This window comes from Podarcis tiliguerta (genome assembly GCF_965153285.1).
Source record: "Podarcis tiliguerta genome assembly, chromosome: 8".
In the NCBI taxonomy this organism is placed as follows: domain Eukaryota; kingdom Metazoa; phylum Chordata; class Lepidosauria; order Squamata; family Lacertidae; genus Podarcis; species Podarcis tiliguerta.
The window spans coordinates 76,216,065-76,239,181 of NC_139541.1; the positions used below are offsets into that span (position 1 = coordinate 76,216,065).

The 23,117-nt window shown below is 48.0% G+C and overlaps 2 protein-coding genes across 5 annotated transcripts; one reads left to right on the top strand and one right to left on the bottom strand.

Annotated features, from left to right (window-relative positions):
* Window positions 1-3,169: 3,169 nt before the first annotated feature.
* LOC310684235 (zinc finger protein 574-like) lies at window positions 3,170-7,768 on the bottom strand. 4 transcript variants are annotated; one of them, XM_083455008.1, is made up of 2 exons: window positions 7,635-7,768; window positions 3,170-6,526 (listed from the first exon to the last, which is right to left on the bottom strand). In XM_083455008.1, exon 2 carries the CDS (start codon window positions 6,505-6,507, stop codon window positions 3,910-3,912), a length of 2,598 nt encoding a protein of 865 aa, XP_083311134.1. In that variant the 5' UTR covers window positions 6,508-6,526; window positions 7,635-7,768; the 3' UTR covers window positions 3,170-3,909. The 4 variants fall into 4 exon arrangements, with proteins under 4 accessions (XP_083311134.1, XP_083311133.1, XP_083311135.1 ...); XM_083455007.1 differs by lacking the exon at window positions 7,635-7,768 and adding an exon at window positions 7,208-7,618; XM_083455009.1 differs by lacking the exon at window positions 7,635-7,768 and adding an exon at window positions 6,924-7,618.
* Window positions 7,670-18,709, top strand: DEDD2 (death effector domain containing 2). Its single transcript, XM_083455794.1, has 6 exons — window positions 7,670-8,217; window positions 9,180-9,834; window positions 10,253-10,363; window positions 10,666-10,794; window positions 16,476-16,871; window positions 17,858-18,709. Exons 2-5 carry the CDS (start codon window positions 9,360-9,362, stop codon window positions 16,847-16,849), a joined length of 1,089 nt encoding a protein of 362 aa, XP_083311920.1. The 5' UTR covers window positions 7,670-8,217; window positions 9,180-9,359; the 3' UTR covers window positions 16,850-16,871; window positions 17,858-18,709.
* The last annotated feature ends 4,408 nt before the right edge of the window (window positions 18,710-23,117 follow it).

The following is a 23,117-nucleotide window of genomic DNA, read 5'->3' on the forward strand; positions in this document are numbered from 1 at the left end:
CGGCATGGAGCTCCTTATTATGGGTTGGGACAGGGGAGGGTCTTGGCAGTGTGGATGAGCTGGGAAAGGCAGCAGGTGAAGCCACTGGCAAGGAGGGAGATTCCTGGTGGTTAAATGTTTGGTGCTGCCAACCAGAGGCTTCCAAGCTTACTATCATATGACCACGGCTTCCCTATACTTAAAGGTAAAGGTAAAGGTACCCCTGCCCGTAAGGCCAGTCTTGACAGCCTCTAGGGTTGTGTGCCCATCTCACTCAAGAGGCCGGGGGCCAGCGCTGTCCAGAGACACTTCCGGGTCACGTGGCCAGCGTGACATCGCTGCTCTGGCTCGCCAGAGTCGCACACGGAAACGCCGTTTACCTTCCCGCTAGAAAGCGGTCCCTATTTATCTACTTGCCCCCAGGGGTGCTTTCGAACTGCTAGGTTGGCAGGCGCTGGGACTGAACGACGGGAGTGCACCCCGCCGCGGGGATTCGAACCGCCGACCTTTCGATCGGCAAGCCCTAGGCGCTGAGGCTTTTTACCCACAGCGTCACCCGCGTCCCTAGGGTAGTCCCCTAAGGTAGGGACCAAGAATTGTGTGCCATAAGCATGGAGGTAAAGCAGGCTTTGGTAACCAAAGCTCCATTGTCAATAAGCGTTGGATGTCGCATCATAGAATTGTAGAGTTGGAAGGAACTGCAAGGGTCATTTAGTCAAAACCCCTGCAATGCAGGAACCCACAACCCTGAAATTAAGAGTCTCATACTCTGCCAGCTGAGCATACAAAGCAATTTCCACACAAGGAAAGACTTGCAAAGGCAGCACTGTTTTTGTTCAGTGTTGTGCATGTGCTAGGGACCCAGGAGTAAGCACTTCACTATCATTGCACATGATGACCCATGCTTTAAGCATTCCCGCTAGTTAAACTTGAAGCAATTTCTTCACTGATGTACGCAAGGAGCATTTGTGTTTCCTCAAAACTCCAAATCCTTTTTGTAGCTTGTTTCTCACGACACTGTTCCCTCAGGGTGAAATCAGAAGCCTTAAGCTTGCATGCTGCACTCCCATTGCAGAGAACACTGAATGACCAAACAGCAAGATTCTGTAATTACTTGAGTTGTGGCTTCTGCCCAGTCTTTGAGCACCAAAGCCCAGGGATTAACTCAAGTTCAAAGAACAATGCAGTTTCCTGATTTTGTTGCTGATGTCACCCATGAGGGAAGTGAGCACAGGAGCTTAGGCCTGCTTGTAACCTTTTCCTGGAGATGACCTTAGCCTTCATGTCACCTTTCTGCATAATTGCACACTTGGAATACTATTTTAAAAAGAAAAAACTGCTCCAAGGCTAGAAGTTGGTTCCACACCCAGCGGCAAGTGGCAGTGCTGGATTTCCTGGATTCTGCATAACTTTTGTGGGAGAAGTAGGAAAAACTGTGTCCCTTCAAAGAAGTATAGATTTGTCTGCAGTAACACCAGTGCCTAGATATTACATTCACATAAAACGTGTACATGCTGTAAAGAACTGTGGCCTCACACCAACAAATGAATATTAAATTGTTAGTGGGGAAAAGGCCTTTATTTAGTCCTCCATCAGTTTCGCAAGGTGGTACCTCAATGTAACTAGTTAATACTCAAGTTTTGTTAGCATGAATCTTTGCAGCCTACCATCTGTGTGTTCCTGGGCTGATTAAAATGTTAACTATTTAGATTTTGAAAACATGGCTCTGAGTTTGAAATGACCTTTTAAAATATGGCTAATATGAGCTCTAAATGTTTTCCTGTCATAACATGTTCACACGCCCAAACCAAGTGTCCTGATGCCCAAGGATTATATCTCGCATAGGGCTCATCCAGACTACAGCTTTCCCCCAGGGAAATTGACATTTACCACTGAAACGGAACAAAATTCAATTGGGTTTTCCAATGATTGATGTTTGCTCCAATTCAGCACTAAATAGCAGGTTTTCTCAGGTAAAGTGGCAGGGCAAATAGATCGCTCGGACCTGTACCTCAAAAGCATGGGACAAGCTGAAGTGTAGACGATAATGTGTCAGCAAGCATGCATTTTTCACCATCTGTAAACTTAAATGTAAAGAACCCCCCCCCCCAGCTTGCTGTTGGGGATACCACTAGCCTCCGTGGAGTTGAAAATCTGTGCATGTTTTAAGCTGTATGTTGCTTGTGATATCTAGGGGCCCAGAGGCACAAGGCGGCTACAGTACTGCAACAAGGAAGGGACAAGAACAGATTGCAGGGATAAGGAACCAGTGTCCCTCCAGATGGTGAACTAAAACTACCATCCCTGAACATTGTCCCTGATCTGAGGTCCCAGCACAAAAATTAAGCCAAAAGGCTTTGGGTATGTTCCACTGCAGTAAATGGGACAGTGGAAGGGTAGCTCTATAGTGTGTGTTCTGTGACTTATAATAATGCAAGCATGAACCAACACTTGCTTTCCAAAGTAGTCTTATGACTCTCCTCCTTCCCTCCCTTAACTGCAAGTGGCTAAAGACCTTTCAAAGTCTATCCTGCGGCTGCAGCTAATTTTAAGAACTCTCCATCTGAATATTTACCAGCTAAGGTTAAACCTGAACCTCTCTGTACAGTGTACATAACACACGGGGCTCTGCGCTAGCCAAAGAGCAGCTGCGTAACTTGATTACAGTTACTGCAATTGGACTGGTTTTCCTCTAAAAATACCACAGGTTTGCTGCTGTATTTCAGGCGTGTTTGCCATTAACTGAAAATAGTGATACACTCCACTTTTGTATCAGAGGTCAATCTCCTATGCGTGTTTGTTCTAGTAAAGTTACAAATACTGGAACTATGGCCATGCATTTCTGGAAGAAAAATGAGTTATCCTTCACTAATCTTACCCTTCCTGTACACAGATAAAAGCTCTGTAATACATAGCTAAAGGAACCAGTCTGTAGATCTGCCTCTTTCACAGTGGTGATGTAAATGGCTGTTCCTAGAAAGACCCAATATAACCCACTCAGCACAAACAAAGTTTCCTGGCAGAACATTCAGAGCTACAAAAGCAACAGCTTCCTTTCCCCCTATGCTGCTCTCTTCTGCCCTGAAAAACATCTTGGAAGAAACTAAAATCCAGGATTCCTACCAGTAGTTGAAGTAAAAAAAGACAAGTTCAAATTGATTGAGATACCCCAAGTGACCTAAACAAGATATTGGTCCCATTCCCCCACTTTTATTTAAGAAAAAAATTAAAACTGGACCAGACCTTCAGCAAGGGTTACATCTTCAAAACGAAACAGAGACCCTGCATGTCAACCTGTTGCACAGAAGGGATAGTTTTAACAAACATGGCTCATCTGGTGAGAGGAGCTGCATGTGTCAACCCTTCTTTCTGTAAAATTATCAAAGAGGTATTTTCCCACTATCAAAATCAGGCAACAGTACTTCATCATGAAAAGCAAAGGCTTTGCTTTCATCGCTCTCTGATCAACAGGAAATGATGCCATCTATTTCCTGGGACTGGATGAACACTACTAGAGAGTTGACTTTTACAGACAAGCTAGCAGCAGGCAGGCACATTCCTAGAGTCTCATAATCAAGAGACACAACAGGAATAATTTAACAGTACAACAGAACTTTTTGCTTTAATTTACAATAAACATGTAAGTTGTGGCAGAGACAAGCAGTCAGACGCCATTCCACAGCACTGCCCGCTGTACACAAAAAAGGCATTGCCTCAAGAAACCTCCAGGTGAGGCTACGAGCCAGGTCCCACCACAAAACTGAACAGATTGCATCAGGGCACTGAGATTGGTCTGCAGGTTCTGTCATCGATAGACCATGCTAAACTGATGCATGGAGGAAAGGGAACAGTACTCTCCCTCCTGCTGACCTGTAGCCCTTGAGCAAAGAAGAGACTGTGGCTGCTTAGTCCCTGAACAAAGGCAGCCACCTAAATGTTGCCTTCTAGTGTCGTCTGGTAGATCTCTATAGTTTCTACCAAGGGGAGGTGCTCAGTGCTTTCAATGATAGCAATAGCCTCCCCAAACTCCGTGCACATGATAATCTGGGTGGGCTGGCCAGTAGCCACGAGAGACCCTGTAGACTGGAGCGCCTCCTGACTAGAAGCCAGTTCAGTGTGAGTCTTGCGGTGACTTCGCAGGTTGGAAAGAGTCTTGAAGGTCTTGGGGCAGAGGGGGCAGGGGTGGGGGCGCTCCCCAGTGTGGATGCGCCGGTGCTCAGCAAGGTGCATGGACTGCACAAAAGACTTGCCGCAGTCTGGGCAGCGGTAGGGGCGCTCACCAGTGTGAAGGCGCCGGTGCTCCCGCAGGTGGGTAGCCTGCCGGAACGCCTTACCGCACTCGGGGCAGGGGAAAGGGCGTTCCCCTGTGTGGATACGCTGGTGCAGCTGAAGCCCAGAGGCCGCCACGAAAGTCTTGGCACAAACAGAGCACTTGTGGGGGCGCAGGCCAGCGTGGCGCTGTTGGTGCCGGCTCAGCCCGCTGGGGGTGGTGAAGGCTTTCCCGCAGAGTGGGCAAGGGTAAGGACGCTGGCCCGAATGTACCAGCTGGTGTAGCGCCAGCTTGGCCAACGAGCCCATGTACTTGCCACAAGAAATGCAGAGGAAGGACTGCAGAGTCGCCTGGTCGCGGCGCCTAGCGCAGCGGTGCTCCTGCAACTTGGAAGCCGTGACAAAGAGAGCCCCACAATCCGGGCAACGGTGAGGCTCATGCCCAGAATGGCTGAGCCGGTGCAGTTCCAGGAGGCGACGGCGTGGGAAGGATTTGTCACATTCTAGGCAAGGAAAGGGCAAACACCCCGTATGCACAGTCCGGTGCAGAGCCAGTTGATGGGCTCGGGAGAAAGCTACTCCACAGTCTTCACAGGAGTGAGGCCCCTCTCCGTTAGGCGCCATGTGCAAGAGGCGGTGCTGGCGAAGATTAGAGGACTGGGTGAAGCGCTTATTACACACCTGGCACTGGTAGGGGCGCTCTCCAGTGTGTGTCACGTGGTGCCGAGCTAAGTTTGCCTGGGAGACAAAGGTCTTGCCACACTCAGAGCACTGAAACGGCCTTTCACCAGTGTGTGTCCGCATGTGGTTCCGCACATGCACCAGCTTCTTGAACTTTTTGCCACAGGTGGGGCATTTGTGCTTGCGCTCCAGAACGTGCACCACCCGTTTGTGCCGCACCATCCGGATGTGGGTGGAGAATGCCTTTCCACACTGAGGGCACAGAAACCCAGCACTGGGCACCTCTACTGATGTCCCTGGCAGGGAGGAAGCAGCGACGGCAGGGGAATCTGAGCCATTTACAGTTGATTCTCTGTCGCTGGGCGCTGGTTCAGGAGGTTGGCTGGGTGCCTGATCCCCAGCCCCACGAGTGGGTGGAATGCCGCTCTTGCCAGCGTGTGTGCGCCGATGGTAAAGGAACTTGGTCATGTTGCTGAAAGTCTTGCCACAGTGGCAGCGGTGCAGGGGATTGGCAGTATGGCTCTTGCGGTGCATGATCAAAGTCATCTCGGTAGAGAAGCCAAGCCCACAGTCCACGCAGAGGTAGAGTGCCTCACCTTTGTGGATGCGCATGTGCTGCTCAAGGGATGCTGCCTTTTTGAATATCTTGTTGCAGTTGGGACATTCGTACGTGCCATCGACGTGCACGCGCTGGTGAGCCAACAGCCGCTTGGCTGTTGTGAAACCACGCTGGCACTCGCCACAAAGAAACTCTTCACTGCTCCCCATGTGCTCCTGCTGGTGCCTCCGCAGCGCCTCCACTGTCCCAAAGGCCTGCTTACACTCACTGCAACAGAAGGCCTGAGCAGGTGGAGGCACAGCAGGGGGTTCTTCAGGGCATGGCAGCGGGGACACACGTTGACTGCAAATCTCCTGAGCTGCTGTTTCAGATGGCTCACTGCTCTCTTTCTCAATCTCAGTAAAGTGTTCACCCTGGTGGTCCAGCAGCTCTTCAGGAGTTGGGAAGAGGCAAGAACACTCTGAGCACTCATAGGGATGCATGAGTGGAGTTGGCTGAGGAGGTGATGGAAGTGATGCCTGAGAGGGTGGTGGGGAGGCTGGCTGGGAAGGTGGTGGAACAGATGATTGGAGAGGAGGCAAGGGAGCTGGCTGGGAGGTTGGTGGGGCTGACAGGGGGGCCTCAGGTGAAGCCTCTTGTTTCTGGTGCGTTTGGCGATGTGCTAGCCATAGGCTGGTAGAAGGAAAGAGTTCATTACACTCATTGCATTGGTAGCGGATCTGTCCACTGGTAGCTGGTGGAGGTTGAGGCCGGGTTGGCACCTCTCTGGGGTGCACTTCTTGGTGGGCTAGCAGTTCGTCAGGTGACCACAGGACACAGCCACACTCCAGGCACTGGTAGCGGTTGTCCTGCTGGGGCCCTGTGTCTACAACAGTGGCAGCAGCTTCAGGCTCATAGGGCTCGCCTAGATGGCTCTGATGGTGGATCAGTACCTCCTCCAAAGTATTGTAGAGGAGTCCACACTCCGAGCACATGTACTGATGCTGGAAGAACAAAGAGGGAGGCAGTTCCTCTTCCATGGTAACTGCAAGCTTTCGCCTGCAAGGTGGAGAGAAAAACCAAGGTGAGTTAAAGAACCATGACAGATTATAAAAGAAAAGAGGAAATCAGTGTTTGAACACTATATAAATGGATAGTTGTTTCAGCCTAAAATAAAAAATAAAAACAGGAAAGGAATATTAATATTTGGAAGACACCATCATGTCTTAAGAAAGATAAGGGAACAACAGGAAAGGTAGATAGGAGATTAGGAGTGTGTGTGTAGTAATAATAGTGGGCATTTTGATAAGGTGTACTATTTTAATGCCTCTTGCAGGGTTGCTGGAAGGATAAAGGGAGTAAAGTCATGCATAGCACCATATGAGTTCCTATAATGGAGGTACAAAAAGAAGAACAAAAAGACCAGGGAGACGTCTGCTGCGGCATGCAGAAGTACCTAAACAGCAGAGAAGAGAGATCATACCAGGAATGGAAAAAACTGGTGTCAACCCCAGGCGATCCTGAGAGAGTTTTACACACAACCCTTCAGGAGCTCCTTGTTCCCCTCCTTTCAGTGCCACTGCTATGGCCATTTAAAGGGGTGAAGGGGCGGCCCTGGGGGGTATTGCTGGTATGCGGGAGGGGCCTCTGGCCCCACAGATCTGTGCGGAATTCACTGCAATGCCGCCAGGAGGGAGAGGGGGCGGGGGGCTCGGGTGGTGGGAGGAACGCCACACTCACCCGGCCCGTGGGCCTGGCCCACTCCTGCCACCGCTGCTTCCTCGCCCGCCCTCTTGCCTGCTCTCAGTCTCTCTCAGTCTCCTCACACAGGCCCTGCTTGGCCTAGGCTGCACCGCGCCCTCTCATTGACTCCCCCGCAAACACTGGGGAGCCAATCAGCTGTCTCGATACTAAGGGGGCGGTTCGGCTCCAGCAGCTCGGTGACGTCAAGGCCAGCCCGCCCTCAGGTGAGGCCGGCAAGCACAGGCGGGGCGAGAGGCGCCCATTCAGGGGGGAGGCAAGAGGAGCGTATTGGCGGCTCTCTAGGCCCGCCCAGTCACGAGGAGACGGTACTGCGCTTTGCCGCCCCGCCTCCTTCTTCTCCCTACGCATGTTACGTAACTCCTGTCACAGCCGCATCGACCTATCCTCCCGTTCCCTCGCTTACGCAATCAGCGCCGTCTCCTTGACACCCCACGTCCCGTTTACGTAAACATAAGTCTGAGGGAGGGAGAGGCGGCGAGTAGGGGGGAGCTGCGCTGCGCTTGTAGCGCAAAGCCGCCCTCAATTACTATATCACACCACCCAATCAGCTGGATTAAGCCGTCACGCAAAGAGCGCGGCGTACAGCGGCGCCGGCTGCGAGCGAGAGGAATTTCTCAGGTCTGCCGTTGCTTTTGCCGCCGCCGCCGTTGAGATTCTTCCCCCTCAAAGGAGGCTCCTCCCCCGCACGTGGGTCACGAGGACACCAGCGGGCTGTCCGCGTGAGCCAGGAGAAGGCGACGCACGCGCCGCCGGCGGCAGTTATTAGGACTAGCGGCAGGGTCTGCGCCTGCGTAGCCTGGGATCCTGCGACGCCAGGTGGGGGAGTGGAAGACGTTTGACAGCCCGGGCGCATGCGCGACGGGTGAGGCGGGTGAAAGAACCCTCCCTGCGCTTGAGGTTCGGTTGGCGCAGGCGCAGTCGTGTCGAAGCTACCAGAAAGATCGGAACGGCGGCGCCGTCTGGCTGTATCGGCGGAGGAAGACCCGGTGAGGGGGATTTATTCGTGTGTGGGATTTATTTGTATTTTGGGGGCCGGATAGAGAAAAGGGTATGGGATAAGAATGCTGACAGGGGAAAGGAAACGAGGCGGGTTCTGTGGTGCGGCTTTGAGGGGAAGGTGGGGGACGGGGACGGCTGAGGGAGCCGTTTTTCCCTGAGGGAAACCGGGAAACGGGGCTTGGGGGGCCGGCAAGAGAATATAGGCGAGAGAGGCAGAGGAGCGTCGAAAAGGGGAACAGCTGTGAGGCGACGAGGGCGGAAAAACACTTGAAGGAGGCGGGGGGGGGAGGTGTGTATGTGAAGAGCCGGGGGGGGGGAGAGTCTCGTCTGTGTGGTGGGGGGAGGGGAGTCCCAGAAATGCCCTCGCGAAAACATGGAAGAGGTAAAAGGACACGTAATTGCGGCGGTGGTGTGAGCAGGCGAGAGAAAAACAACAACATCGGTGGGAGGAGGGGAGGAGGAGCCACGCCCAGAGGAGCCCCACCCCCGCTCTCAGAGGGACCGTTTATGCAAATGGAGGGGCGGAGCCTTGACTGTCTGGGATAGCGGGGGGGAGGGGTGTTTGGATGGAAAAGGGGAGGTCACTGCGCACGCCAAGATGGGGCTGAGCCGCAGGCACGGGGCTCGTCCACACACACCTCGGGCTGGTTTGTGCTTGCCCTTGTGACAAGGGGGAGGGGAGACTGCTGCGTCCTGTGGCTGCTGCTGTCGCTGCTGCCATCTTGTGGCGCATTTTGGGCCCTGCATCCTCTGGAGGAGGCAGCCACGGCAGCGGCCTTGAGAGAGGATTTTCTCCCCTGTATCTTTGCATGTTCACTCTTGGTTGGGACTCATGGCAGAATTAGAAACGTTTTATCTGTGTTATTCTGTGTGTATTCTGCCTCTTAAGCAGCTTTTTAGGGTGGGGCAAAGTGGTATGCCCTAATCATCCCCATTTCTCCTTTTACAGGCATTTGTGGAGCAGTGTTGGGATCCTTCCTCAAGACCTCCATTTTCCCGGCTCTCTTATAACGTATTATAATCATACACAGCCTGCCGAAACGTGTCTCTTTCCTGTGGTGTTCAGAGCACAGCACATCTGTTCTGTTAGCTCATAACAGTAAATCCCTATTGGGGTTAGTGTCTCCATATGGCTGACATGAGAAGGCCAATCTTTGCCCACATATGGGAGGAGGAAGAATGTCTAGAGTACTATGGGATGATTTCCCTGCATCGAATGTTTGAGGTCATTGGTTCCCAGCTTACAGAGAATGACATGGATGCACTCTCTTTCCTTCTGGATGAGACACAGCCTTGGACTCACCCGTTGGATCCTGCCCTTTGGGCTGTGGCAGCAGCAGAAGAGAGTGGTTCTGAGACTACCTCACCTGTGCTGGAGAGCTGGAAGAGGAAAAATCAATGGCGATGTAGCTTGGGCAAGACTGATGGTAGTCTTGAAGTTGCTGCTCAGAGGCAACTGCCCAAGAATGGTGTACAACTGCTCCTGGAGCTAGAGAGGAGGGGCAAATGTGATGAAACCAACTTCGTGCAGCTTCTGCAGCTCCTGAGAGTACTGACAAGGCATGATCTGCTGCCATATGTCACTATGAAAAGGCAGCGTACAGGTACTGAGCCAGAAAAGTAGAGAGCAAGTGGGTAGTATCTGTTTTCTGAGCATAGATCGGTTGAAATTAGTGGACCCAAGTCACTCATTTCAGTGAATATACTCTGAGAAAGACTAACATTGTATACAAGCCAGTGTCATTAACTTTGACTTCCTGGCTGAATTGAGTGAAATAAAGTTCCTTCTTGAATGAACATTATCCTAGCTTCCAACTCAGCTTTCTGGCCAGAATTTTAGCAATAGAAAGATAGGGGGGTGGGTATGTTTATGGTATTATGTCTGCTATTGCTTAGCTCAGAATATTCTGATTCTAGGCACTTATGAACTGATTTGACAGGTTTGATGTTGCTTTCTTCTAGAACTGTTTTTCCCAGTTGACATAGTGTCTACCTTTTGATTTATTTATTTTTAAAAAATAGTTTCTCCTGAGAGATACACCTATGGACCATCTGTCCTTTCATCCGACCGGCAGATGGACAACTGTCTCAATTCAGCCTCTGCAGAGCCTCGAAATGATCAGTGGGAGACAGGTGTGTGAGTTGTACAGCCTGCGGGGGTGGCGGGGAGGTGTATGGTTTCATCCCTTTTGTGTAGTAAATATACAATGCCATCAGTTTTTACGTAGCTGTTTTATGTCTTGTCTGCTACAATTGTGGATACATTTTTACTAGTTTATAACTTCTCTCCGATGAAAGGCAGCAATTTAAATAGTTTGCATTTGATATCAGATTATTTGGAGGAGGGGGTTAGGAGTAGTAGCTGTATGGAATCTGAGCTTTCCTTGCCAGGCTTTGGTGTAAATAATTGCCTATGCCCGGCTTTTTCTCTCTAGGCTCCAATACGAGCAAAAGGAAACGAGTAAGCAGAGGCCGGTCAAAGTCTACTTCCCGCAGGCGGCGGGGAGCTAAATCAACTAATGCTCCAATGCAGGAGGTCCAAACTCCCACGAAAGTCACCTGTGGTAGGTGTCAGCCTTGCATGTGCTTTTTTTTCCGGGGGCGCCCTTGATTTGAACAAAGTATTTTTATAATGCCATGAAACCATTCTAAAATGCTCATTAGCAGCTTGGTTTCTGTTAAGGGTCTGATCAGTGATTCATTTTCTCTCTGGCTGGAGCCAAATGGGGAAAGGGTTGGGGGGAGGAAAAAATATATATGTAGCTGCAGTGCTGTCAGTTTTGTTCTATGTCAGTGAACTTGAGTTTTGGCTTGCACTATTAATTTCTGTACAAATCTGGCAATAGGACTTCATTCCAGTGCAGTTGGGGAATGGGAGCTTTGGCCCCCCTCTTTGGGGTGAGGGTGGGAAGGTTCTAACCCACTCCTTGTTATGTTGTCTTCAATTCCCAGGGTTCTGTTTGGTACCTGTTTTATTGATAGTGCACTAGAAGGTCCAGCTCTATTTATTTACTACTTCAATTACATACCCTGCCCTTCAGGCAGAATTTTCTGAGAGCAACATAAGACCAAAAAGAAAGCTTTATAAATGAGGAAAGGATGCCTTCAGACTACTAATCCCTTGGCACCAGTTGCTGGAAGGGATGTGGAGGCTGTTAATGTCAGTACACCATTACATGTGATATGCTGGTTTTGGAAAGAGACTGGTTTAGCTAATCTGATGTTATTTTTTGTAATAACAAAACACATCATGCCCTATAACATGAGGTAGTTTCATTCATGGTAGTTGCCATTTTTCTGCTTCAATCATCTCCAATTAAAAATAAATGCAACTTTTGCTGAAACTATATATTTCCAATTAATTCAGTGAATTCTTCAGAACAGTGAGGTTCTGGAGATTTTTGATGTGCAGCACATAATTTTGAATAGAATAACATAAAACTATTTTGAGGATTATGAAGCTAGTTATCTTCAGAAAGTACGATTCCTGAGCAAGGGAGTCATGAGTGCCACAGCTCCGGCACTAAATAGTATTAAGAGGTGGTCAAGCTTATGAATGACTTTGTCCACATTCCTTAGTTGTTTCCAAAATTGTACGTGCTCACCAGTAACATAGCTGTAATATTTCCTGGAGAGCCTTGTTGTACATCTTTCTGTTAGACTAATCTGTTGAGTTTGCATGTTTATTTTATAGCACACTATACTACGCACTGGTTCTGTATCTGACTTTCGAAAGGGGTTAATTCTCCTGACTTGGTCCGTAACACCAACCCATCAAACTGGATTTTTCTTAAATCCCAGACTCGCCTCTGAATTCATATTAAAACTCAGTTAAGTGAATTATATCCAAATTTCTGGCTTGATGTTAAGTTCAGTGTTGAATGTCTATTTCTAACGCCAGCATATACCCTTTTCTAACTTAGAGCTTCAGATACATGTTGCTATGTGGAGAGATGTTCTGTATAGGGAAACTGTGAAACATCGATTTGACAACACACACACAGTGTTTACAGTTTTCTTACCCAGAAATGCATTGTGTTGCACGTAACATTTGAAGCTGCTCTCACTCAGCAGGTGGGTGCTAGGGGCTGGTGTAGGATCCCTACATAGCTCAATGTGCTATTGTCTTTGTGTCAGTGCAATGCAAATGAAACAAAAGCGAATGCACAAAAACACTTGTCTTACCATCTGACCAATTTACAGGCAATGGGTTCTAACGAAGAAGGTTCAAAAATAATACAATGAGTGTCAAAACTGCAACTTCAAGGTGCAGCTATAAGGCTTCTGCCGGGTAGGTGCAAGGATCAAACTGTAAGCTCCATTCAACACTAGATTGTTGCCTGTATACTTGATGATGTTGCCTTGCTTCACTGGGGCAGAGCTTGACCCTTGTTTTCCAGGCAGCTGCTTCTGAAATAAGCTCTGCATTTTATAACCCTTCTGAATTGCACACCTAAGCTTGGGAGTTTGAAACTGATCTCCTTTTCCAGTTTGCAACCTCCTGAGCTATTTCAGCCTGCAGAAGCTAGAGCTTAGTTACTGAAAAAGAGCATACAAACCCCCAAATGATCTCTTTTTTTGTTGCTGCTTGATTTCTGCCAATTCTTTCTCAATCCACCATTTAAATTCCAGGTTACTAAGCAAAAGTTGATGATAAAGAGACTCTGTCTCTCTTGTGCACTCCTCTCACAGAATGGTCTCGCAAAGGTAAATGAATCCATGCACCCAGATTTCCACCAGTTCTATGTGAAAGCAAATCTGTGTTTAAATGTGTGCTGAGTTACCTATTTCCAGAGGAATCACAGGCAGCCCACCCTGCATGCCAGCCTCTCAAACAGCCAATTTGTAAAGGCGTTTTGGCTATTCTCATGGTCAGTGGGGACAAGGCTGCATTGGCAGCTCCTGGGATTGTAATCGTGTACAGAGCCACTCAAAACTGGCACTGTAGGGGGCATATGCTGCAAACCTCCAGCAGAGTGATATAAACAGGCTGGGGGTATTAAAGCTATGAGGACTGTGCCTCTTGTGGGACAGCCATCAGCTGATGTCTCAAGTGCCAGTCAATTAAAGGTTTTGCTCTACTAGATAGAAAAGCAAATAGCTCCCATATCACGTGATCCCTTAGTTATGTTAATTGCTACTGCTGCAGATATCAGGCCATTGTGAGCTGCTATGGAATCATCCTGGGCTCCTGTTAATCCTTTTTCCTTAGGGCATAAACATTCCCTTAACTACTTTACCTGTCCTCCAGATGCTTCCATCAGTTTTCTTGGACAGTTTTTCCTCTGGCTGGTCAACATTTATCATTGATGGATGAACTGCTAACAATTAATAGTTCTAAAATCTTCCACACTTCTCACTTCAAAATCCACTTGCATTGCTTGGTTATTTCTCTCATGATAAATCTGTCAGCACAATGAATGTTAACCTGCATTGATACATGTGCCATTTGGTGGTTGTCAAGAATAAGCAAGAACATGCACCCTGTGTCCTTGCAGTGAGAATTCCCATGTTGTGTCTGGTATCTGCAGCAGTCACTCTTTATCAACTTACTTAGAAGTGAGGCCAGGGTTTTCACACCATTTTGTGTTCTTTTGCCATATTGAATCTCAGAATGATTTCTTGATGTTGCCATGTGCTAAAAGTCTTGAACCATGTTTCTCTCGGTCCACAGTTGAAATTCATCCCTGGAAAAGCATAAGTATTGGCCCAGGCAAGCGGGCCAAGTACCAGACACTGGCAAAAATACCCAGACAAACTAAAAAAAGCAAAAACTTAAGTGTGGCCCTCATGATTATTTCAGCTGCCTCTTCACCGCTTCTCCTATGTTAGAAGCGACCTGCATCTGGACCCTGCAGCGCTCTTGTTAAACAAGCTGTGAGGGACACTGCCTTGGACTCTGGGACTTGTTGCCTTCTGCACAATGGAGGCATTTTTGCGCGGTTAACATTGTCTGTAATGGGTTTTGCTGGCCTGTAAATATGTGTGTCAAAGGTGGGTGGGGTAATGTAGTATATTGGAATTGAATTGAATTGGTACTCTATGCTGTTCCCAGTTCTTTTCTGGAAAACTGATAACTTGAGTTTTCTAATTCTAATGCTGAACACACACTAAAGGGTATGCATGGATGATGAGGTGACAGGCCTCAATCTCTGAAACCATCCTACTTTAGTGGTAATTAACTTGGAGGCTTCTTCACTCTTGTTACTGTGATTCAAACTTGGGAAAAGACATTGGCAGAAGCCTCTACAGTATGTGGCTCAGTGGCGTGTTTTGAAGCTGTCTATACTTCCAAACAGAAACCACAGTGGGATTATTTCACTGGGACTGGGGCCTGAAAGTGGAGGGTTGGGTGGGAACCATGTTGTTTGTGCTGCCTCAGTTGGTTTCATTATTGCCTATATAGGTCAAGTGTCTAATTAGATGCAGCTGCTCAGGGCTTGCATTACTACTGGCTGAGCATGGCCATGGAACAATTAACCACCTTGTACAACTGAGTTGTGCAGAAACCCTCTCCCCACAGTCTTGCAGTTGACGTGCATCCTGCTTGTTTTGAAATAAAAGCTGTGGGTCCCGTCCCCCCCATGGTCAATAATTTGAGGCTTTTATCCTGTCCTGGGGGAGGAAGAGCCCTCCAGGCACTTAAGTGAGACATAACTGACGCAAGAGGTGCCAGTATGTTGATGCCAACTCTGACAGCTGCTATCCTTCTTACTTCAGAGAACTGTTTATATTGAAAAGTGGGTGGGATGCATATTTAGATGAAATCGTATGCCAAACCCTGGATGCAAAAGTTGTATATCTTAAGCTGAGTACAGTACCAATAAAATGAAACCTCTCAGTTACTCTGCATATAGCATATTGGGTGGGAGCTTGTGGTTGGAATGTGAGAAAGGTTTCCAGTGGGTCCTACAGCCGAGCTCTTAATGTGCTGCCTTATCAAGGCAAAGCAGTTGCTGGTGTACAATGTAAAGAGAAATTGTGGACATCTGTTCCTTACTCAAGTTTTACAGTACATTGTTTATTTTGGGGTGGAAATGGCACTGCTCTTAGTATAAGCTCTAGGCTTTCTTACATGGACAATTGTCAAATTCAATTTGTTGCACAGCTCTGCTGTTGCCCATCTGGAAAGAGGGGTTCTAATTGTCATGCTGGTTGAAAACTAGCAACCGGCTACCAAAACGCTGCCTTGTAGCTAACTCGTATGGGTGGGTGTGGGCTCCAGGCCGTACAAAGTTGCTGGTAAAGGGCTGTGACTGCACTTTGAGTTAATGCTTCTACAGGTGATGACCACAAGACACAGAGAAATTAAAGCTGACGGCCTTGTTGAGCGTATGTAATACACCACCTGCCTCATTTTTTAAAACATATCCTACTCTGTATTTGTTCCATTTCTCCCTCCCTCTTGAACCTTTAAATTTTTTGGCTACAATGCTGATAATACTTTGGGCAACTGAACAAAACACAAACCTGCCCAATGTCCATAGTTACAGCTGAACTTCAGTAATTGCTGGGGCATCTAGAGCATGGTAGTACACGTCTGTTGCAGCAAGTCACTCACGAGATGGGCTAGAACTTAATTAGCTAAAATTTTAAGTTTTTCCTGCCAAAGAGTCCAGCTGGCTGTCAGTAGTTAGCTTTAGTTCAGGATCTCCCCAAGTCATTTCCTTTCCAAGTCAAGAATGGCTCATGGCCCTTAATAAAGCAGTGGTCCAGTTTGATAATGCCGTCACGTAACAACAAGCTATATTAACTTGGAAAAATTATTTCCAAGATTTTGGATTGAAAGTGGCGGGAAGCCTTTTGAAGAATTTGCTGTTGTGGATGACTTTTCAGGATTGGTGCAGATAGCTCAACAGGAATGATTTAGTGGGGGTGGGGAGTACTAGAGGAATGTTTCCGGGCTGAGAATTGAGATGTTTTTAGTAAGTGATTATTGGAGTTCAGCTGTAACTTTGTGCCAAAGGTAGACTTCAAAAATGAGAGTGAACACCCCTTGCTGGGACTGACCATCTTAAGGAACCTGAACTCTTCAGGAGTCTTAGGTGGCCTGCATCTTCAGCTTGGTTGGTATTGATGTTCAGCACCTGCTCATGGCTGTTGAACAGCCCAACCCTGGAATACTGTTGCATGACCGTGTGTTTGTCTGCGTGCTCTGTTTGCGACCTCCAGCTCTAATGCCGCTCTTTTTCTTCCTTTCCCCTCCCTCTCTCTCTCTCTCTTTCTTTCTGTGTGTCTTGCTCAGACATCCGGCTCCGTGTTCGTGCAGAATACTGTGAGCATGACCCTGTCTTGCGTCAGAATGTGATGTCAAACAAGCAGAACCATCTGGAGCGGCAGTTTGATGTCTTTGGGCAGTCCAACACCATCCTCAAATCCCGTGACCTGGGCTCAATAATCTGTGACATCAAGTTCTCAGAGCTGTCCTACCTTGATGCCTTCTGGAGCGACTATATGAACGGCTCACTGCTAGAGGCACTGAAAGGGGTTTTCATCACGGACTCTCTCAAAGAGGCCGTGGGCCAGGAGGCTATCCGACTGCTGGTCAATGTGGATGAAGATGATTATGAGGAGGGTCGCCGTCTGTTACTGGAAAGCGTTATTCCCCAGGCCTGGTAACTTTAGCTACTAGGAAATTTAGGTATGTTCCCTCCACTAGTATCTGTCGTCTTCACACTCTCTGAAAAATTAGCATTTCCCCCTATTTGTCAGCTGTCATCTTGCTCCATTGGCTCAACACAGAAGATTTTGCAAGTGGCGTTAGGGGTTTTTTGTCTGGGTGCTGGATGACATGAGATGTCCAGTGCTTCAATAAATTTAAGGAAGAGACTAGCTCAAGGCAGTTGAACAGGTATATTTCCAAACTACAAAACCAAAATAGAGTTACATCTGTAATTACTAACAGAAGGTAATGTGTTTAGCATATTTTCTCCTTCATCTGTAAGTAAGCATGTATGTAGGAAACTTTTTCTGTATACTTCACCATATTGACGTTTTGGGGAAAGGTCCCTGATTTGCATATAAAATAAAATGTGTGTGTGTGTGTGTGTGTGTGTGTGTGTGTGTATACATACACACATATACATATAAATGTAAAAATCAAATAGTTTAGCTTTGCTTTTAACTAATAAGCCAATTTTCTGCCAGGACAATTTCAGATGTTCTGCAGTTGAACTATTTTCACAAGTGATACTGAATTACACTGCAACAATATGTGTTTGTCCTAATTTTGAGACTTGTTCAGTTTCCCAGAACCTGCTGACTAAGGTCTTCTTTTGACTGATTGGTGCAGGATAGGGTGGGAAGCCTGGGGCCCTCTAGATGTTGCTGGACTGAACCTCTCATCTTCCTCCCTGACCTTTGGCCATCCTGGCTGGGACTGATGGAAACCCAACAACATTTGGAGTGCCACAGGCTTGCCATCACTGATATAAGGGCTAGCTCCATTGCTGCTCTTTTTCAGCAAGACTTGGGTCCTCCATATATATTTTATTTAAACAGAGTCCCAAAGGTTCTCTGGGGGTTGGGTGGGGGACCAGCCCTCCTGGTGCCTGGATGACAACAGATAAATGTGTATGGAGTTGGCATCCATCCTGGTTTTCACTCTTAATCTTTTTCTTCTCACAGGGCACTTCATTTTTACTCCCTGATTACCACGTGGCTTACGTGAATTGGATGTAGACTTCAGGAAGGAAATTTCTTTTTAGCCAAGGAACCTTTGTCCCGTCGCGGGGCAGGGCTGGATCTTGACGGCGATGGGACTTCAGGGAGTTAGAATTGTGCCGCAGCTGCTCTTGTATAGGTTGAAGCTTTGAAAGAGCAACTGGGAATGGTCTTAATTGACATTCAGGTGTAAGTAGGGCTTGGCTAGAGGCACACACTCAGCGTGGATTCCTCATTTTGAAGTGAAAGGGACAGCTTTTGGAGAGCCATTTAGCCCTGATAATGAAGCAGAAAAAGGGGCTTTGAAACCCTTTTGGAATAAGTTGGTATGTGCATCATGCTCACTACCTCTTTTGCAGAGGTGGAGAGCATTCTCATTTTGCAGAGTTGCAGGTACACCTCTTAAGGCCAGTAGCAGGGCATGCTGTGTTGCCTACTTTCCTGGAGAAAGAGAAATAACCTATTTTCCTTCAAATCTGAACCTAGGGATGGGCTTCCATTCTTAAGTATACATCCAAGTCCCATGGCAGGAGAGCCAGTGATGATAGAAGTGGAAACTTGAGTCATTTTTTGGAGGAACTTGTCAGTTCTGTGGCTATTTGTACATAATATAAATAATAGGGTTCAAAAAAGGTGGTGCGGCCCGTTCTGGTTGAATTTCTGAGCTGAGGACACTGCTTGACTGCAGTGGGAGGGCCAGAGGCCAGAAACATGTAATTTAAAAAGTTGTATTTTTTTATATAAAAAAAGACTTTTTGGACAAATGATTCTTAATGTATTGTATTTGCAAATGTCAATAAAGAATAGTATTTGCAACTGCTTGGATTCATATTTCAGTTTTACCAGGATCAGAGGCTGGGACACAAGAGTCCTGGCTTACAGTCGCTGCTGTAGTGATTAAACCTTGTTCCCTGTCCAACAAGGAAAGGCAGTTAGGCTGGTATGCCTGCTGCCAAAGGGAGTTTCCGGCCACCCAAGAGTCACTGAGGTGACTAGTTTGGCAAGGGGGCAGGGCCTATACCCTTCCACACAACAGATAGGCCTATCCCAAGAGCAAGGGGACACATTTAGAGTGAATTCCTCCATTCTTTATTAGTGAGAAGTTGGGAGGGACATACTGTTTAGGAAGCCAAGAGCCCTTGCGCACCCCTAGTGGTCTTTGGCCAAGCTGACAAAAATTAGGTGAGTCAGTTTTGCTGAGGACCTGGTCATAGAAGCCGTAGAATCATAGAGTTGGAAGGCAACCAGAGGGCCATCAACAACCGCCCCCCCCCCCCCCCACAATGCAGGAATCCTGCCCACAGCCATCCCTGGGTGGGCTGGTTAACTTGTAAGACACACTGACCCATCGCCACTGCCTGACAATGCAGACTAGAATACAGAGGATCCAGATACCGGCCATAGACTCCTATCTCTGATACATTAAAAAGCATCTGTTAATGTAGAACAGGCAAGTACAGCTGTCGGGCTTGGCTATCCAGATTCCAAGGGGGTGGATGCTACCAAGGAAGGCGGAATACAGTGACACTGAAGATTCTCAACTGAATGCCTTGGCATTCAGATGTCGGCCATCAGCCAAAGAAACTGAACTGGCAATAGCCCAGTACATCAGGTTTTTCGGCCTTCTGCTGTTTATGTAATGCTGAAGGCGGCGTTTCAACCGGAACTGGAGTTCTTAGCATGCCTAGCAGCCTCAAAATCAAACCATACTATCCCCTCGTGTCACCCTCTTTCGGCCCCAGATCCCCCTCTCCCATTTCTTTTTAGTCAACAAACTTAATCATGTCAAGTGTTTGGTTTGGTATTTTCCCTACTCCAAAACCATTCTAGACCTATAAATCATTACCAAGATCCTGCAGAGGTGTATACAGTATTTGATACGGACAACTCCTCCCATCCACTTCTGCTTCTGGGAGGAGATCCCACAGCTTACGTCTTGCGCAAACAACTTGGATGTATGCCTGTCGTAATTGAGTCCTTTCAGAGGCTTCTACTCCTTTCCCTTCCCCCCGCCTGATTCCATTAGGCAGGAACAGCTGTGGGCCCTTTCAGCTGCCTAAGGATGCCAGCCGCTGACATTGGTCCTAAGTGTGTTAGGCAGAACAGAGGCAAGGAATAACACAAGCATCAGCACCTTCAAGAAAAAAATCATCATGGCATGGGCTTTCACAGAGTATAGAGAGAGCTGAGCCCCTTTCTTCAGATGCAGAAAGTGCCATCAGGATCTGGCTATGAGACCACAGAGAGTTGCAGAAAGGGCCTGAGCTTCTGGTCTTCCTCCAAGTTGGTGAGTCACAGACTTCCCTCTGGGGAAGCAGCGTCAGGGGGACCTGTCGCCCTCTATAGGTTGAGATGTAACTTCCATCAGCCTGGGGGACCAAGGGCAGGGATGATGGGAGTTGTAATCCAGCCACATCTAGAGGACCACAGGTTCTCAACCCCCTGACCTAGTCCCTGGTCTGAGCAAACATTTGCCAATGGGATAGCTCAGTCGGCAGAGCATGAGACTTAATCCCAAGAGTCGTGAGTTCGAGCCCCACGTTGGGCAAAAGATTATTTGGTTGCAGGGGCTTGGACTAGATCAATGTTTCCCAACCTTTCTCCGACTGTGACCCCCTTCCAACCTTGTTACCTTCCTGTGGACCCCACCCCATCCTACTGATTGAATGGTAGCTATTTAAATGTTTTGTTTGTAAAGAGAGGGAGATTCATCTTCCATGTATTGTAAAAAGTAAACAACACTTATTTGACTCCAGTTATTTGACACAGGGGGGGAACCTACAGATAACAGTCCAAAAGCATACCCTCCAACATTTCTTTGATGAAAATAGGAACGTCCTATTCTTTAAAAATAATTAACTATTTATACCCTGCCCATCTGACTGGTTTGCCCCAGCCACTGGGTGGCTTCCAACATATATAAAAACATAATAAAACATTAAACATTAAAAAATCTTCCGTATACAGGGCTCCCTTCAGATGGCACAGGGGTTGGATAACTCCGCACCCTCCAACATTGCTCCAATGAAAACAGGGATGTCAAGGAAAAGCGGGATATTTTGGGATCAAATCAGAAATGTGGATGACTTCAGTAAATCCGGGACTGTCCCTGGAAAATAGGGACACTTGGAGGGTCTGCAAAAGGTGCACAGGGAGTTCTGTATATGTGGGAGAATTTTAAAAAGCAAGTGGTCCTCACTGACCTGGTGCAAAAAGATCTTGTCATCTGAAGAAGCCCTGGCTGCCTAGATAAAATACTATAGTCCCCACACCTTTACCTCAACTGTCTCTGGGTCCAGTATTGGACCACTTCGATCGGATATGCCCAGCCAATGTGGACAGACTTCTCTGAGCTGGAAAGCCCACCACTTGCCCTCTTGACCCGTGCCAGTGCAGACAAGGTGTGGGCCCCCCTAGGTGACATCATTAATTTGTCCCTTGGCATGGGGACATTCCCAGGGGAGCTGGAGGAGGCAGTGATGCGTCTGCTCTTAAAGAAAACACCATTAGATCCTTTAGATCTATCCAATTACCACCTAGTTTCGAATCTTCCGTATCTGGGTCAGGTGATGGAGAGAGCGGTTGCTGAACAACTTGGTGGATTTCTGGATGAAACATCGGCCTTGGATCCATTCCAGTCCAGCTTTCGCTCTGGTCATGGGACCGAGACGGCTTTGTCGCCCTAACAGATGATCGCCGTAGGCAGCTGGATCGAGGCGGGTTGGGGCTGCTGATCCTTTTAGACCTGTCAGCAACCTTCAACATGGTCAATCATGAGTGTTTGGACCACTGCCTTGTCGACGTGGGGATTCAGGGCAGAGTCTTACAATGGCTGCGCTCTTTCCTTTCTGGTCGGGGACAGAGGGTAGCATTAGGGGAGGAGCTGTCGTCGCACCACTCCTTGGTGTGTGGAGTGCCGCAGGGCCCAATTCTCCAATGCTTTTAAACATCTTTATGTGCCCCCTCGCCCAGATTGTCCGGAGCTTTGGTCTGGGCTGCCTTCAGTACGCTGATGACACCCAACTCTGTCTGTTGATGGACGACCAACCTGACTCGACCCCAGACACACTGACCAGGTGTTTGGAAGTTGTGGCTGGATGGCTGCGTGGGAGCCTTCGGAGACAGAGGTCCTCTGGCTGGGTCTGGACAATATGGGGCTGGGGGCCCAACTCCCATCTCTTGTGGGGGCACAATTAGTGCCAGCGCCTTCTGTCAAGAGTTTGGGTGTAATCCTTGACACCTCACTTTCTATGGAGGCGCAGGTTGCAGCTACAACAAAGGCGGCATTTTTCCATCTCTGCCATGCTAAGCAGTTGGCCCCTTACCTCTCTCGCCCTGATCTCGCCACTGTGATCCATGCAATCGTCACCTCCAGGCTTGATTATTGTAATTCGCTCTACGTGGGGCTGTCCTTGAAACTGACCCAGAAACTCCAGCGGGTGCAGAATGTCACGGCGAGACTCCTTACGAGGTCTTCGCGGTGGGATCACATTCATCCAGTGCTATACCAGCTGCACTGGCTCCCAGTGGAGTACAGGATCAGGTTTAAGGTGCTGATTTTAACCTTTAAAGCCCTATACGGCCTAGGACCCTCATACTTACGGGACTGCCTCTCCTGGTACACCCCATGGAGGACCTTACTGTCTGCAAATAATAACACCTTGGAAATCCCGGGCCTCAGAGAGATTAGGCTGGCCTCGACCAGGGCCAGGGCCTTTTTGGCCTTGGCCCCAGCCTGGTGGAATGCTCTGCCAGAAGAGATCAGGGCTCTGCAGGATTTGACATCTTTCCGCAGGGCCTGCAAGACAGAGTTGTTCCACCAGGCCTTTGGTAAGGGCTCAGCCTGACTTCCCTTTTCTTTTTGTATAAGAACTAATATGAAAGAGGCCTCCCAGCCTTCTCACAGGCCCATATAAGATCAGCGTAAACAGTTGGGCCGATGAGCACTTACTGTTCCCAACCCTAACCCTGTGGAAAGCCATCTAATTAGACTTTAATCTGATTTTGGCCTGTTTTTAGGAGGTAATTTGATTATTGTTTGATTTTATACTAATGTTATATATCTGATGTTAGCCGCCCTGAGCCCAGCTTCGGCCGGGATATAAATAAAAGTTGTTATTATTATTATTATTATTATTATTATTATTATTATTATTACTACTACTACTACAACCTGGGAGTAAGGCCCACTAAACTCAGTGCAGCTTTCTTCTGAATAGACACT